This window comes from Cupressus sempervirens, chromosome 10, assembly GCF_028749045.1.
Source record: "Cupressus sempervirens isolate cs-2001-9-10 chromosome 10, ASM2874904v1, whole genome shotgun sequence".
Classification (NCBI taxonomy): Eukaryota; Viridiplantae; Streptophyta; class Pinopsida; order Cupressales; family Cupressaceae; genus Cupressus; species Cupressus sempervirens.
This window is the reverse complement of record NC_143127.1, coordinates 503,756,663-503,772,089: the sequence shown is the minus strand read 5'-3', so window position 1 is coordinate 503,772,089 and position 15,427 is coordinate 503,756,663. Positions and strand designations below refer to the sequence as shown.

Sequence of the window (15,427 nt, the reverse complement as noted above, 5' to 3'; positions counted from 1 at the left end):
TGTAAGGTGTTTACATTGAATTAATTGGAAGAAGTGTGGATTGGGTCTTCATTTGATAGAAGACAACATGTCCAACTCAGATGGTATGTCATGTAGGTTGAAAGGGGGAGTGGGGTAAGGATAGATTTCAGTCAATGCATCAAAATGACAAAATAAATGACACTTGGATGAGTCATTGACTTACATGTAATTAACCAATGACTTAATTTTTTTTTTTTAAAGTCTATTTATCTAGTCATGATCTTAGAATGTGAGAGAGGAATTATTTTTAGATGTATATGACAATCCACATAGACCCACAAAGTTAAAGTGGGCACATATCTATATATTTATTGTTCAAATATCAAATCCAATTAAACTAATTCCTGATAAAGAAAGTATAAAATATATACCGCTTTTTCAACACAATTACTTGCCATTACATAAAGATACCAAATCAAATTAAATTTAAAATATACAATTTGCTCTCTGACACTTACAGAGAGAACAGGAAAGAGGATGAAAAAGTTTAATACAGAGAGCAGAAGAAGGAAAAAAGGTCGATAGAGCATCCATGGTGGTGTTGGGATAAAAGGGATGGAATAAAAATGATAGAATTTCCCAAGCTGTGCTTCCGTTGGGAGACGGGACTTCATCGAAATGATCAGATTTCAATAAAGGTGTTCGGCGGTCGGGGTTTACCAAGGATAATGCAGCAGGTATGGATCCATCGAAATCTTTTGGGTAGTGTGTGAGCAGTCTATTTTATTCAGAGGCTCAGATTCCGTTAACCTTTAGGGCTTATTATATTTACGTCATCAAACATATTGAGTGATTGAATCAGGACCTGAACCACAAAAACAGAAGAAAATTGTTATTTAAAGTAAAAGAATGCATTCTTTTTACCAGGGCAGATAGCTCGAAATATTTTCCGTAACTTGTCTCCTGTGATAATTGATTGAGTCGGGCTATTTTAAAATGGGTGGTGGGATTCGAGGCGAATCGATTCAGGCTGTTTGGGATGAAGATGGCATATGGCAGGGGCACATGCAATGTTTGTCCCGGTGGGCACATGGGGCCTGTCAGGCAAGGAACATCTCCACATGCCCCTGGTCACATGGGTCCCACTGCCTCCCGGATTCCCCTCCCGACTTTACTCCTTGTCTCCACGAGGGCTCAGCCCTCTCACATCACCTTATGGTCACATCGCCCACTATGCTGCTCCTCTCTTCACTGCCCTGTCATGTGACCGTGACCCCTTGGAAACAGGGTCAACGGGAGCCTGGGCATGGGGTGTATTAATATGCATGTGCTGTACACCACAGGGAACCATACATTACAACACCACAGCAAAGCAATCCTAGCCTTGTTCCAGCATTCAAGAACACACCAACCCTTGTGTTGATCCAGCAATCTCAATCTGTCCATTGACAAGAACACATCAATCCCATCCTAGAGTTGTTCTTGTTCAAGCAATTTCAATCTGCCCTTCTACAAAGAACTCATCAGTCCTATTGTTGTTCAAGCAATCTGAATCTGCCCTTTGAGAAGAACACATCAGTCCTAGTGTTGTTCAAGCAATCTCAATCTGACCATTTACAAGAACACCTCAATCCTAGAGTTGTTCAAGCAATCTCAATCTGCCCATTGGAGGAAGACAGCAACAACAATTTTAGCGTTCAAGCAGTCTCAGCCTACCAATTAGAAGAACACAGCAACAGCACTCTTACTGTTCAAGCAATCTCAATCTACCAGTCACAAGAACACAACAATCCTAGAGTTGTTCAAGCATTCTCAATCTGCCCATAACAAAAACACAGCAATCCAAGTGTTGTTGAAGCAATATCTATCTCAAGAATGGCAGCGTCTATCCAGCATTCAAGATGCACCTATGAAGAAGAGAGTTTGGAGTTGATGGAAACTGAGCTTCGGCTCGGACTCCCTGGAATTGCAGGGGGGTTAAAGAGACGGTCATTACATGATGAGGTCGAGGCCGCAGCCTCAGCCTCCTTTCAGGCAACTGGGCTTGCTGATCCAGTCACTGCGCCGCCCCCCAAGTAAATACTCTATCAGATCTTGTGAAAAATTTTACTATCAATGTTTCGGATCACTCTCAATGATTATTAATTTTGCTGATTCATTAGTGCTGTGAACTGTGAGTTTTCCTCTGTTGAGGTGGGTTGTATAGACTGTGAGCCCCATAGGGCACTTGTGAGTGAAGTTTGTTATCTAAATATTTGGTTAATGGTTTTGCAGGGCACAGATTGTGGGGTGGCCGCCTGTGAGATCCTTCAGGAAAACTAGCCTGGGTCCAGCTGCTACAAAGCTTGCAGGAGAGAAGGCCGCATCAAATCCTTTCTATGTGAAAGTGAGCATGGATGGAGCTCCATATCTCAGAAAGGTTGACCTAAAAATGTACAGCAGCTATCATGAGCTGTCCTGTGCACTGGAGAAAATGTTCAGCTGCTTTACCATGGGTGTGTATATATGTGTGTGTGTGTGGGGCATTCTTCATTATACTTGCTACATATGAAAACAAGACAAATGTAGTTAGGGTTTAAAAGATTGTGTTTAATCAGTTATGGGTTTTTATCACATATATTTTAGATCATACTTGGTAATTCATTGTCAGAAAGAGTTGCATGTTTTAATCTTCACATTGCAAAACAAACTCAGGGAATCATCATCAGAAAGAGGATCCTTTAAAATCCTCTTCCTAATGATGAACTACTGGGTATGCTCCAAAACTGATGGATTGCTATCTTTGTTTTGCACAGATTAAAAAACCCTAGTTTTGATAATGGTTTGCTGAGTATGTTTTGAAATGGTGGATACAAGTACATACACTGTTGATTTAAAAAATGATCTTTTACTTATTACTTGGACGATAGAAAACTTGTGCCAATTATAACGAGGGTTTCAACTTTCAGGGCAATGCGGATCACATTACCAACAGCATGGTTTGAGTGAGAGCAAGTTGACAGATCTGTTGAACGGATCAGAATATGTACCCACCTATGAAGATAAAGACGGAGATTTGATGTTGGTGGGGGATGTGCCATGGCAGTAAGTTCATCAACCCTTCAACTGTTTTACCTTAAATAACCGATTCTAAACTTTGATTTGCTTGTATGAAAACAAATCCCCACATCTAATTTCATCTTTCACCCACTGTAAGATCCTAGTGGGGAAAAGTGCTGATGAATGGATTCTTGTTACAGGATGTTTGTGGATTCCTGCAAAAGAATGCGAATAATGAAGGCATCAGAAGCTATTGGCCTTGGTATGTTACTAAACCCCCTTTCACCTCATGAAATCGAGTTTAGATTCATAAGCTTGTGTAGGTATTTACCAATACAGTTTGGATGGTCTTTCAGGCAAGGGGCATGGGAATTGTTGAAGAGTGGATTGAGTGGGCAATGGGCATGAGCGATTAAGTGTTTTTTGCACTGTCACAATGGGATTGCAAAGCATTTTAAGTTCTCTGTTTTGCATGGATCATTCCTCGAAGAAGATGGCGAAGATCTTTCTGATAAGCAGAACGTACTTCTTGATTGAAGTTTTCGTTTGGGTACTTCTGCGAATAGCATTTAATAACATGGTTAGATTTATTGTGTACGTAAGAAAGGCATTTCTGAGTAGACCATGTTTATGGAGTGGTGGCCCCTTCACCCTGGCTTTACTGATTTTTTTGGGCCGCATGTTCATCGGTTATGGGTTGTGATGGAATTCGGAGGGTTCATCCACCATAGCTTAAGATTGGCTATTTTGACTCCAGATTGTAAGACATGTATATACTAATTGTGATATTAATCTTTACGGAGGAATATATTGATTTGTAGAAGCTCGCACATAAATTTGAATTTAATTTTATATATTCCAATATTTGGGACTTCATTTGCTATTTTTTTAATTTGAGTTATTAATTCTGAGTTAAGAGTCAATATCAGGTGTTTAGGTGTCTTGTTTTCAATTGAGATTTACTTTTTGGACCCAATTTAATCTTTTTCCGTAAGGAGATTTTTAATTTCTTGACTCAATCTGAAATGTTGAAGTTTTGTGTATGGAGGTATCATGCAAGGGGTTGACAAAGAAGTACATATAATGATGAGTGCATAAATAGCATATTTTATGTAATTGTTGGCAAAATAATTTGAATTTTATTTTATATATTTAATAGTTTTGATTTGATTAGGTTAATTTTAGTGTGTGGACATTAAGTAATAGTAAGATTGATATTGTTATCAAGGTTTAAGCTTTTTACTAGGCTAGTATGATTGAAAGCTTGTGTATTGTTACAAATTTTATAGGTAACCATGTCTAGGTTGGTGTGCTCATGGATATTGTGCCTCTGCTCTTTTGGGCTCACATGTTTAGGTCTTGTACCTAGACCCTTGCTAGGTTGTGCTTGTGGGCTTAGTGTCCTTGTTAGGCTATTGTGCTCTTGGGTTTGAGTTTTATGTACTTTTCAAGGATGAGATCTATCGACGATTGCCTCACTAGTTCATAGATCCAATATAATAGTGTGTTCCAATTAAAAAGGATCGATTGATTACAATATAGTTATTTTTATTTGGGTTAAATGGTACTAATTTTGGGTAAAGATCAAGATACAATTTAATTCTCTTATTTTCAAATTGGGATTGAATCTTTGACTCAAGCTAATATTCTTTTAGTTAGCTACGAGTTATTGACTTAGGCAAGAAATGTTCAAATTTGTGTATTAAGATGTCTTGTGATGAAATAAACCTTCATTTTTAGAATCATCTAAAACTTGTCATGAGAGAGGTTTGTTACAAATTCTATCATCATTAGATGATCTTTTTATTGGCATTTACAATTAGGCATATTATATGATTGTTTGGTTCACCTTCAAACTTGTTAAAACTGTTAATTTGGCTTCAAGGGCTTGACTAACGTATAGAATAGAAAGATCCCAAACGTGTTCATCAATATCACTATTTTTTGAATAGGTTCCAAGCACTTATGATGAGCATATTCTAGGTGATCAAATTGACATGAATTTTATAAATGAAGGTTAACTTAGTAGACAAGGATTGAATTTATGTGCAAAGATCATTTTTCCAATGTAAAACCAATTTAAAGAGTATATTGCTATTAAATTGAAGGGATTGAATCTATGTATTGGTTACAAAGATGAAGCATCAAGAGTCTATTGCCATTTAATATTCTTACATCAAATCCTAGAGCTAAGTATATTATCCTCTTCATTAATTTTAGTACTTATTTATATACATACTAATATAACATTGTCTATTTTAACTCAATCGTAAAGTAATTTACATTTGTTAAAGTTAATTATTATAATTTCCTAATTTTATTATAATGAAATTTTCAATTTATATAAATTAAATAGGCAAATCTAAACAATCCTACACCTACTAGGAGTTTGTCTAGGGGTTTAGTCCTATAAATTTAATTTTCAGACTATTATCATAATATTCTAGATTAAATTCAAACTTTAAGATGGACCTTCCATGCTTTTTCATAATGACTATTCCACTCGTTTCATTATCTTATACAAATTGACTCCATTTTCATAATTCTATGTTTTATATACATTACTATATTTAATGTTCTTATTGGTTAAAGACTTGTTATAACCATATATGAATCCATTTTGATGACACCTAATTAATGTATTATGCATGATATGATTGTTTTCATTATCTAATTATAGATAAATAAATGTTCACTATTTCTATATAATGCTTTGAGATGTTCACTATAGACATGATACTAGATCTTGATTCATTACGTACTTAGATTTATGTGCAACATATTTATTATTTACTTTGTGGATTTAATATTTTATATTTACAAAATTGATGATATTAATTTTATATTGGTAGATTCTACAGTTTTAGAGAATGTGTATTTTTTTATATTGGTAATGGATCAAAATTTAGATTAGTTATTATTATTTGTTGAAATTAATTATTATTATGTGTTAAGTTCGAGTAAACTCAAATCCAAGACTTCTTAAATGAGAGTCTTACAAATTACTGTTGTGTTATAGGCTCTTGTCTAATTATAGAGAGTGTGTGTATTATGTTTATAAAAAATAATTATTGATTTTAAAGAATTTCACTTAAATGATTACTATTATTTGATTTGGCTGATGTATGTCATGAATATACATGAAGCATGTATAACCACTTTGAGTTGGTTTTGAGAGTTGTGGCATACAAATGAACACTTTTTGAATCTTCTCATAGGTTGATTAAGATGTGTCTAGTGTATGCTAATGTGATCATAATATCCAATTTGAATGTGACCCTAGGAACCTTTGTAAATATGTTGTAATTGTTATTGATAGTGTCCAAGTTTTAATATCTTATACCTAATCAATGTTCCAAAAATTAAGAAGTTATTTATTCATAAATATCTTTTTAGTAATAAAAAAACAATTAGAAAAGTGTTTGGAGGAATTCACATGATAATGACATCTTGTAGGCACCTTAGTAAAGATAATTTCATATTATTTGGGTGAAATGTAGCTATTTATTTAGTATTTGTGGATATGGGATTTTGTAGAGGTCTTTGAAATGTCATAGGTAACTATTTTGACATGACTCAAAACCTATTTTAATTTGCATTTGGAATTTTAGTTGATTTCTATTTATATATAAGTTTCATTTAAATTTGGAGAGGACATTTTAATTATTAGAGTCCAAATCTACATAAATAGTGAAGAGGGGTTGTGTCTTTTAAAATGGATTATTACAATTAAAAAAATGTCTTCAAGAACTTGAGAAGGAAGAGAAAGAAAACCTTAAAGGTTTTTAGTTTGATAAAGATTAGTGTTTTCTTAAGAAGAGTTCTCAAGCTTAGAAGAATGATTGAATATTGAGAAAGACTATGTAGAAATTAGAAAAAGTTTTGCACTTCATTATTTACTATTCCAAAGATTCCAAGAGGTAATATTCTTGTGTTATTTCTTCTTTCTATTATTTATCAATTCTTTTATAAAGAATACAATCTTATTCTTTTTTAAAGCATTTTTAAATATTAGAATATCATAATCTTTTATCCAATCAACATTATTAGATATGAATAGAGATGCAACCTATAAAGAGTAAATACTACAAGGAGACTTTGTTATCAAGAAGTCTTCCCCAACCATAGTGTGCATGGACCAATCAATTTTCCAAGAATCCAAAATGAAAACCTTACATGGAATAGAGATGCCACACACAAAGAATAAATATTACAATGATCCTTTGTTATCAAGAAGTCCCCCCTAGCCACAAAGTGCATAAAATGCTCAATTTTCCAAGAATCCCAAATGAGAACCCTATGATTATACATGATAAAGAGTGAATGTGAGGTGGAATGCAATTGATCCTTAATATTTTTTTTATTTCCTTGAACATGTATAAATATTATACATTGTTCCACTTTCAAATCTAGTACCAATTTTTGTTGAGAAAAGTGAGATTGATAGTTCTTAATATAGTCTTAAGATTTGTGTTCTTTTTTCTAATTCTATGTTTACTTATTTCATAAGACATAAAATTTAGAAATCCTTTTTCCATTTAAGTTATTCTTACTTTTTTGTTGTTTCTATTGAGAAAAGTGAGTTTGGTTCCACTAATGCAGTTGTATGTTTTTTTCCTTCATGAATGGATATTTGAGCTTCATGATTATTTTATCTTTTGTGCATATTTATTAAGGGTGAGTGTGCAATAATAACAAATCAAAACACTAGCTTTAAGTGGATATTAAAAATATTCAAAAACTTGGTAACTTGATGTAAAAAATTATTGTTATCTCTATAGCTTAAAAAAATCTAATAATAAAAAATTGTTATGAATAAAATTTTATTAAAATTTTGAAATTAATTTGATAAAAAATGAATATTTCATCAAGAAGTTCTTTTTTTAAAAGAAAATTATATTTTATTTTAGCCAACCAAAGTATGAGTTAAAATTTTTAACACTAAATAAAGATAAATGATATATGAAAAATATGACATATATAATTTTATCTAGAAAATTATATAATTATCTATTATATTTCTACTACACTTCTTATAAAGTATTAAAAATATAATTCACAGAGAGTTTTACAATGCATATAGTCTTTGGTGGAGGTTGCCACTTCACCTTCCTTGAAAAGCATACAATGACTTACTGGTGCTCATATATGCAGCTTGTTGAAAAGAGATTGTTTGAAGTGTAGAACCTATCATGGAACAATCATTATTTTGTCAATGATGTTAAACTTGCTACTGGCTGGTGCAATAATTGCTTTTTGGTATGAATGCTATCATTTGTTTGATTGGTGAAGAGGATTTGAAAAGAGAAGATAACAAGAGCACCTAGAGAAAGGTTGAGTTATTTAGTGTATTAAAGGAGCACTAAGACCAAGTAAGACATTGATACTATAGCGTATTGCTTATCTACTTAAAGTTTGTAATGAAAGGTTACTCAAGAAAAGACTTGAAGAAGATCAAGTAAAGAAATGTGTTTTCTAAACATGGCCAAGAAAACAATGCAACCCGAGTAGAAAATAGTAGAAGTAGGGTGAAAATCAATAGGTGCCAAGAAAAGAAGACAAATAGTGGAAGCTGAGTGAAAGTTAGTATAAGTCAAGTAAAGTTTAGCTGATGCCGAGCATCAAAAAACTTTAGTATGTGTCAAGTGAACTAGTGTTGACCGAGTGACAAAATACTGTAAGTTCTGAGTGACAACAAAAAGTGTTAAATTGAAGATTCGACAAATTTGAGCTGACTAATTTAATTTCTTGAATCATGTGAAGCGCGTGGAAGATAACTATGACGAGTTGGTGGCACAAAATTTAAGATAAACTCTTTTGAGGGGAATTCAAGGAAGATTGTAGAAGAAGTTTCTAGAGGGACTAAAATGGAAATATGGGTAGATTCATTGAATCTTACCTAACCCTGAAATGGATGATTGTGGTTAAGTGACAAAAGATCTAAATTCTTTATTTATAGAGATAGCAGGCCATAAGTAAAGGTTGTCATGTGTGAGAACTTGAGAAAGACAAGAAGTATAGGGTGTCACTTCATCTAGTGGTCGAACATAAGAGACTGCAGTTGGCATACAAAGCAAGAAGGCTTAAAAGGATGAATGCTTGAAGGGTGAACAAGTTGTAAGAGCTTAATAGTATGAGTGCCAAGTAGAATGGAGGATGTAAGTTTTTATCAGATCGAGTCTTGTTGTTACTTTCTAACAACTATACCAGTGTGGATAAATCCTTTGGATTAAGGTTGACCTAACAATCATTTGTAAATCCTTTAACCGGGTGACATTTGAATGGAATGTTCTAAAGTCCTCTAACAAGGCTCACTCCTAATAGGGTGATTGAAATCCTTTAAGCAGGTCAAATTTAATAGTGTATATTATAACCTTTGATAGGGTGGCCTTTCATAGAGCATCACTTCAGAAGAGTGAAATTGGGTAACATGTTACTAGTGGTTTTTTGGGCCCTATTTTATCAGGATTTTGGGTTGACATGTAATTATTAATTATAACCATAAAGCGATAAAAATACTTGTAAATAGAAGAGCTTAGGGTTAGGGATTGTTTCATAGTGGTGATGCAAAAATTGGTTCTTGCGACAATATTGAGCGGTAAGGGATTACAGATTGTAATCAGGTTGTAATCACTGGATCATAATAATATCAGACATGTTGCTTGGTGTACATAGCCCAGGGATTGGGTGAACCACGTTAAATCTTGGTGTCTTGTGTTATTTTCTATATGATCTATTATTTTTTGATATTGGTTATATTTGCATGTAATTGTTATTTCTGTCTGTAGCTTAATCCTAACAGATAGTATGTTTTATGATGATACATGGTTATCCGATATTTGGACATATCTTATGATTACATTCTATGATTGGATTTAACGCTATGGTTATTTACTTCATTCTTGCTCTATGATGCTTTATGCAAAAGTGAGTGATGTAAATGGATTATTTCACTATAATTAAATAAATGGTTCAATCACTAGTACATTTGCACCCATTTTTCTACCAAAATTTTTAACCAAAGCTATGAATCCTCCTTTTTTGTTTTCATTCCTGCATTGCCCGCAAAAAAAAATAATCCTGCTTTGGTCGAAATTTTGACCAACATCAATTTGCCCAAGTTGAAACTATCCAAATTTTCCCCAAGTTGGTCAAAATTTCGACCAACTTGGGTCATAATAGAATTTTGACCAACAAAAATTTGATAAAGATGCTCGAGCGCGCATTTGAGTTTAATAAAATTTTCATTACATTTGGTGATTTTGCTAGAGGATGAACTTTGGTGATTTCACAGGATTTCACATTAGCTTTGGTGATTTGACCATTTTTGCTTGTGAGATTTCATGCCATAACTATGAAGCATGAAGCATCTGGATGCTTTCAGTGGTTCCTCCATAATGACTTTGTTATGCTCTTTAGCCCAAGAAATGAGAAGCAGTGGGGGGATCTTCCTATAATCTGGATGATTTAGAGCTTGGCCATCATAAAAAATTAAATGCCCAGGCTACCGACCGATTCTCGATAGGTGTCTGGCCCAGTCCCCTCCTGGGCGCCCTATCTTTATGTGGTTGAGAAAGCTAGGTGCTTCACATGAACACTCATACTAAAAAGGCCAAAGAAGATATAGCCGAGTAGGGCCTCGATCCGGCTATACTATGGTAGGCAGATGAATGATGTTTCCCTTATTAGGTTAGTGTTTCTATCAAGGTTGTTTCTCATGATACCTTCATATATCATATTCTTAACTTTCACATGTCAACTAGGCATGTCAAATATCTTCATTTTATTGTATAATTCTTTTACCTGCAACTAAATCACTCTTTATGGTTTGTAATATGTTCTTCATGGTGATTATTTGGAGGTTCTACAATCTCTACTATTACTAGGACTTTCATCACATGCTTTTTGCCTGGGTCTTGATATTTGCACCCTAAAATTGTCCTTAGAAGATTTTTCTCAACTTCATTATATAACAATCCTAACTTGTAGGTACTAAAAAACAACTCTTTCTTATATTAGCATTTAGTCATATACTATGCACTCTCAATGGCACCACTACTTGTAAGTCTGCCACATCCCTTAAACGTGATCTACCACTGTCACAAATCCTCTTTTTGAGGGATGTCAGTTGATTATTCTCTTTTACCTTGTTAAAGCTCATAGAAAACCTCAATAGGTTGTTATCTACCTATTGAATGATCTCCTTCACTAACACTCAATCATTGTGCTTGCCATTATTGTAAATCGATGCATCATATTACAAAAGTCTGTCACTTATTTTTCTATATTGTTTCATTGTATTAAAAGCGTAATGACCACTCCTTACACATTTCATGCACTAGTACTAACTAGATCGTCACCATTATCATCAGTTGATAATCTTTTCCACCTTTATGATTATTTGGCCCTATAGGTCAAGCTTGTGTTGAGATGAATGTCATGTAATGATCCTCTTTGCCTTTGATTATTTGGCCTATAGGTGATCCTTGTTTTTAGATATGACTATCATAAACATTATTTTTGTGCTGCCCTCCAAATTGTTTCTCCTCTAGCATTCACAAATTAGTGTTTTGGCATGTTGTTCACTTGATCCATCTTGTTCTTAAGAAAAGTTGTTTCTTAGCTGTGACCTTGATTGAAAAAAATAATGGGGCTCTTAAATTTTTCTCATAGCTTTGAATCTCTATTCCTTTCACCTCCACACTCCTCACTTGCATGGTGCTTTTTGTTTGTATTGTGCTCTAGCAGTCCTTCATGACTTTTTGTTGACTACTCCCTTATAGTGGTTTTACCTTTGACAGTCTTCCCAATGAACCACTTTAAGATTGTATATGGTTATTAAGAACAATGCTGCCATCTTTTCTAGTCATTTAGCAGGAGCAACTCATGTCTAAGGAATCTATTATCGGGCATCGATCTTTTGATGCAACAACCACACTAATTTTTGTGACAATACTAATATGTCATTTCTAGTTAAATACTGACAACATAGTTTTGATGTGTTTGGCCACATCTAATGCTTTTGTCTGGCTTGAGTAGGTTGGTCATTTGAAAAGTGGGTTAAATCCAGTGACTATTAATGATTTTGTCTTTGATGGAAAATATCTAAAGGCTGCAGTAACAACAAGACTGATAAGTGGGCTTGTCACACTCAGTGTAACCATTACTCCTCTCTTATTATATTTGCGTACAATTGATTATTCATTTAGGTTGATTTGGGTGACATAAAAAATATGAAGGAATAGAAATTGGTAGAAGTTTTGGGCTCATTAAGAACTACCATATCAATGGCAATAAGGAAATGATTTCCATTGGCACGATGAACATTATAGGTCCATGTTTCTCTTGCTACCTCACAATGGGTAAGTCTTTGGGCTTCTTATTTGTTTGGACCCCTAAAGCTTTAGGTTTTGAACTTAGTATGACACTAAATTTTTTGTGTTTTAGTACTGAATAGCCTTTCTTTACTATACATGAGGTTTGTTTAGGTGTCTTTTCAAGGTCATCTATAAACTTCAATGCTGGCTACAAGACAATAGCATCAAAGATTGTGATGACCATTGGAGTGATGTTAACTCTCCTCTTATTGACTCCACTCTTTCACTACACTCCCCTTGTACTCCTTTCTTCCATTATAATTTCAGCCATGCTTGGCTTAATTGATATCCCTAGAGCTTATCATCTCTGGCAGGTGGACAAAATTGATTTCTTAGTCTGCACGGGAACCTTTTTTTGGAGTGGTCCTTGGAGATATTGAGATAGGTCTTATCACAGTGGTATGTTGATAATTCTTATTATTTCATTGCCAGGGACCCATGAAAAAAGAAGTATACATTACATTTATTTTGACAGTGTTAGTTTTGAATTTAGTACCTCTTAAAATAAGCTGGTAAAATAAGTAATGAAGTGCTTGCTTTACTCGAAAATTTTACATCCTTTCATTGCAGGTTGTCATTTCTATACTGGGATTGATAATGACCATTTCAAGGTCTCATACTGTAGCTCTTGGAAATATCCCAAACACCATAATATACAAGGATACTGAACAATATATAGATGTCATAAGAATTCTAGGAATTATCATTCTATAAATAGATTCTCCAATATATTTTTCCAACTCAAACTACTTAAGAGAAAGATTAGTTATCAATTTATCAATCAAATATTGTAAATAACATCTTCAAGAATCAATTCATTTTAAGTAATTTTTGAATCATTCATAGTAATGATTCACACCCACAAGTTTCCAATAAAACATAGTACATGATCCTACACATTTCATCTTCATAAAGTATATTTATAGAAAAAATAGCCATATCAAACATATTTACATGCCATGATCTGCCATTGAACATAGGTTGATGAGATGGATAGAGGATGAAAAGGATCTTTGGGTTAAAGAAGATATTTTATAGTATGTTATTTTGGATGTGTCCTGTAAGTTGTGAAACCCACCAATTTCTTCTACTTGCATAAATCTCATTATTTGTTATTACCTCATGAAAGAGGTTTCCTTCAAATGAATCAATTCCCAAATTTGATAGTTAGTGTCATGTGGGTTAGATTTAATTGACTTGTTTAAGTAGTTCATATGAAATTATATTAATTTTTAAAGCTTCATCTACCATTTTATGTGATTCTAAATGATCTACTTGCACAAATCAAAACATGTTTACATAGATCATATGAAAATATGTTAACTTTTGTAGCACAATCTACCTTTTGATCAAGATTTCAGATGATGTAATAAACTCTACATACTCTAAATTCTGGCACATTGGGTTTAAACTACATTTAAATGATGCACTCCTCTATTTTCATTATTGAAGCTGTGGCCAACATTGACACCGATGAAATTAGAATGTTGCAAGAACTTAAGAGGGTCCTTGATAACAAGCATCTTCAGGTGACATATCATATTTATTTTTAACTTCAATTTATATATCAATGTTACAAGGTTCATGGAATTACATAAGAAACATACAATTGATTTTAAAGTTGGTAAATAAGTTTTTTCAAAAGAGACAATGTTTTCATAGGAGAAGTATGTTCTTATATAAGACAATATTCTACTTAGTTGAGCTTATATGGGTTTCAACTAGCATTGGTTAATCTTGGTGTAAATTCAATGGAAAAATTCAATAAGGCAAAGTTTACAAAGTTTCTAGGCCAAAACTGGTTGTTTTTCATTGTTTCTGATGGTGTGACAATCTACAATGCACTCCTAAATGGTCCTAGCTAAGAAATGCATGGTGGCAAAGATGAACTAAATGTTCTTAATACAATAGTAGCTTGAGTGGTAAAACTTGATCGAAACTCAAAGGAAGATAATCTTTGAGACTTTTTAGTTTTCCTTTGTCTATTTGAAGACAAGGAAAGAAAATAGTTGAGATAACAAGGCATTCGAAAGCATTACATTCATTTTCATGGACATTGCCAGAAGATTAGATGAATTGTATTGCCATTGTCATATAGAAATACCTTACTGGTCTGAATATTAAAGAAGGAATGTTCATAACCTCAAAGAGGGCGAAGTCTTCTTTGGTTTCATAATGTAAACTATTGAGAATCAAATGGAAGGACTCATATTTTTCTTCTAACTCCATGCAGCAAATTGGGTCTTATTTCTTCAAAATTGATGCTAGTTTAGGCAATCAAAGTGAGTAATTCTATTTGTTGTATGCCCATGTGTATTGGAGAGGTTGAGTGCATATCTGCCACAACTAATAAGTAACAAAAGTTTCAAAAGTTTCAATGTTGTAATTATGCTATTTGAACTAAAGAAGGAGGTGGTAGTTTCTCCATTCTCCAACTTGACTAGTCAACCCAATGCCATAGGAACTTGATGGCCTTAGTGGCTTTTGCTAGCTTGTCACCTAAATTCTTAATGAAGTTACCTATATTCATTTTCTTTCTAATCAATTCCTTTAATGTTGCCTTGATGCCCTCCTATTGTCTCTAAGAATGCTAACCTCTAAACTCAGACTCGGTGAATGGAAAACAATTCAGTGAGACTAACACTGCATGTTTTCATTAGTAATTAGATCCTCTCTCATTGATACCCATGTTAGATAAAAGCTCTACCACCTTGTTATCTTCATATAGCAATGGGCAATAGTTTATTTGGAAAGTTTCTTTAAATATCCCAAGCTTCTCCCATAATGTTATTAGGCCTCCAACTTGTTGAATGTCTTTTATGCATACAAAGGATGATAATGATCAATATCTTTCAATATAAATCTTTTGAATGATACATGATTTAGCCAAAAGGAGAACATGGAGAAGAGTATTTGCCTCTCTTTTATGGTTTGCTCTAGGTGGGAGTTTCTTGGAAGCTTCTTTTATTATTGTACTATAGTTGTCCCTGATAACACTACCAACACTCAAATGTCATGAGTTGCCTCTTTGTAATGGACACCCCTGGATG

General features: G+C 33.6%; 1 protein-coding gene, 1 long non-coding RNA gene and 1 pseudogene across 2 annotated transcripts; all 3 read left to right on the top strand.

Annotated features, from left to right (window-relative positions):
• Positions 1 to 455: 455 nt before the first annotated feature.
• LOC149534875 (uncharacterized) lies at positions 456 to 1,050 on the top strand. Its single transcript, XR_016356966.1, has 2 exons — positions 456 to 698; positions 824 to 1,050. It is a non-coding gene; the product is annotated as an uncharacterized LOC149534875 (long non-coding RNA).
• A 255-nt stretch (positions 1,051 to 1,305) lies between these two features.
• Positions 1,306 to 3,864, top strand: LOC149534874 (auxin-responsive protein IAA30-like). The gene is made up of 5 exons (XM_089804410.1): positions 1,306 to 2,036; positions 2,236 to 2,456; positions 2,910 to 3,045; positions 3,201 to 3,262; positions 3,357 to 3,864. The coding sequence occupies exons 1-5, from the start codon at positions 1,837 to 1,839 to the stop codon at positions 3,377 to 3,379; spliced, it is 642 nt and encodes a 213-aa protein (XP_089660536.1). The 5' UTR covers positions 1,306 to 1,836; the 3' UTR covers positions 3,380 to 3,864.
• Positions 3,437 to 14,501, top strand: LOC149534873 (sulfate transporter 3.1-like; annotated as a pseudogene).
• The last annotated feature ends 926 nt before the right edge of the window (positions 14,502 to 15,427 follow it).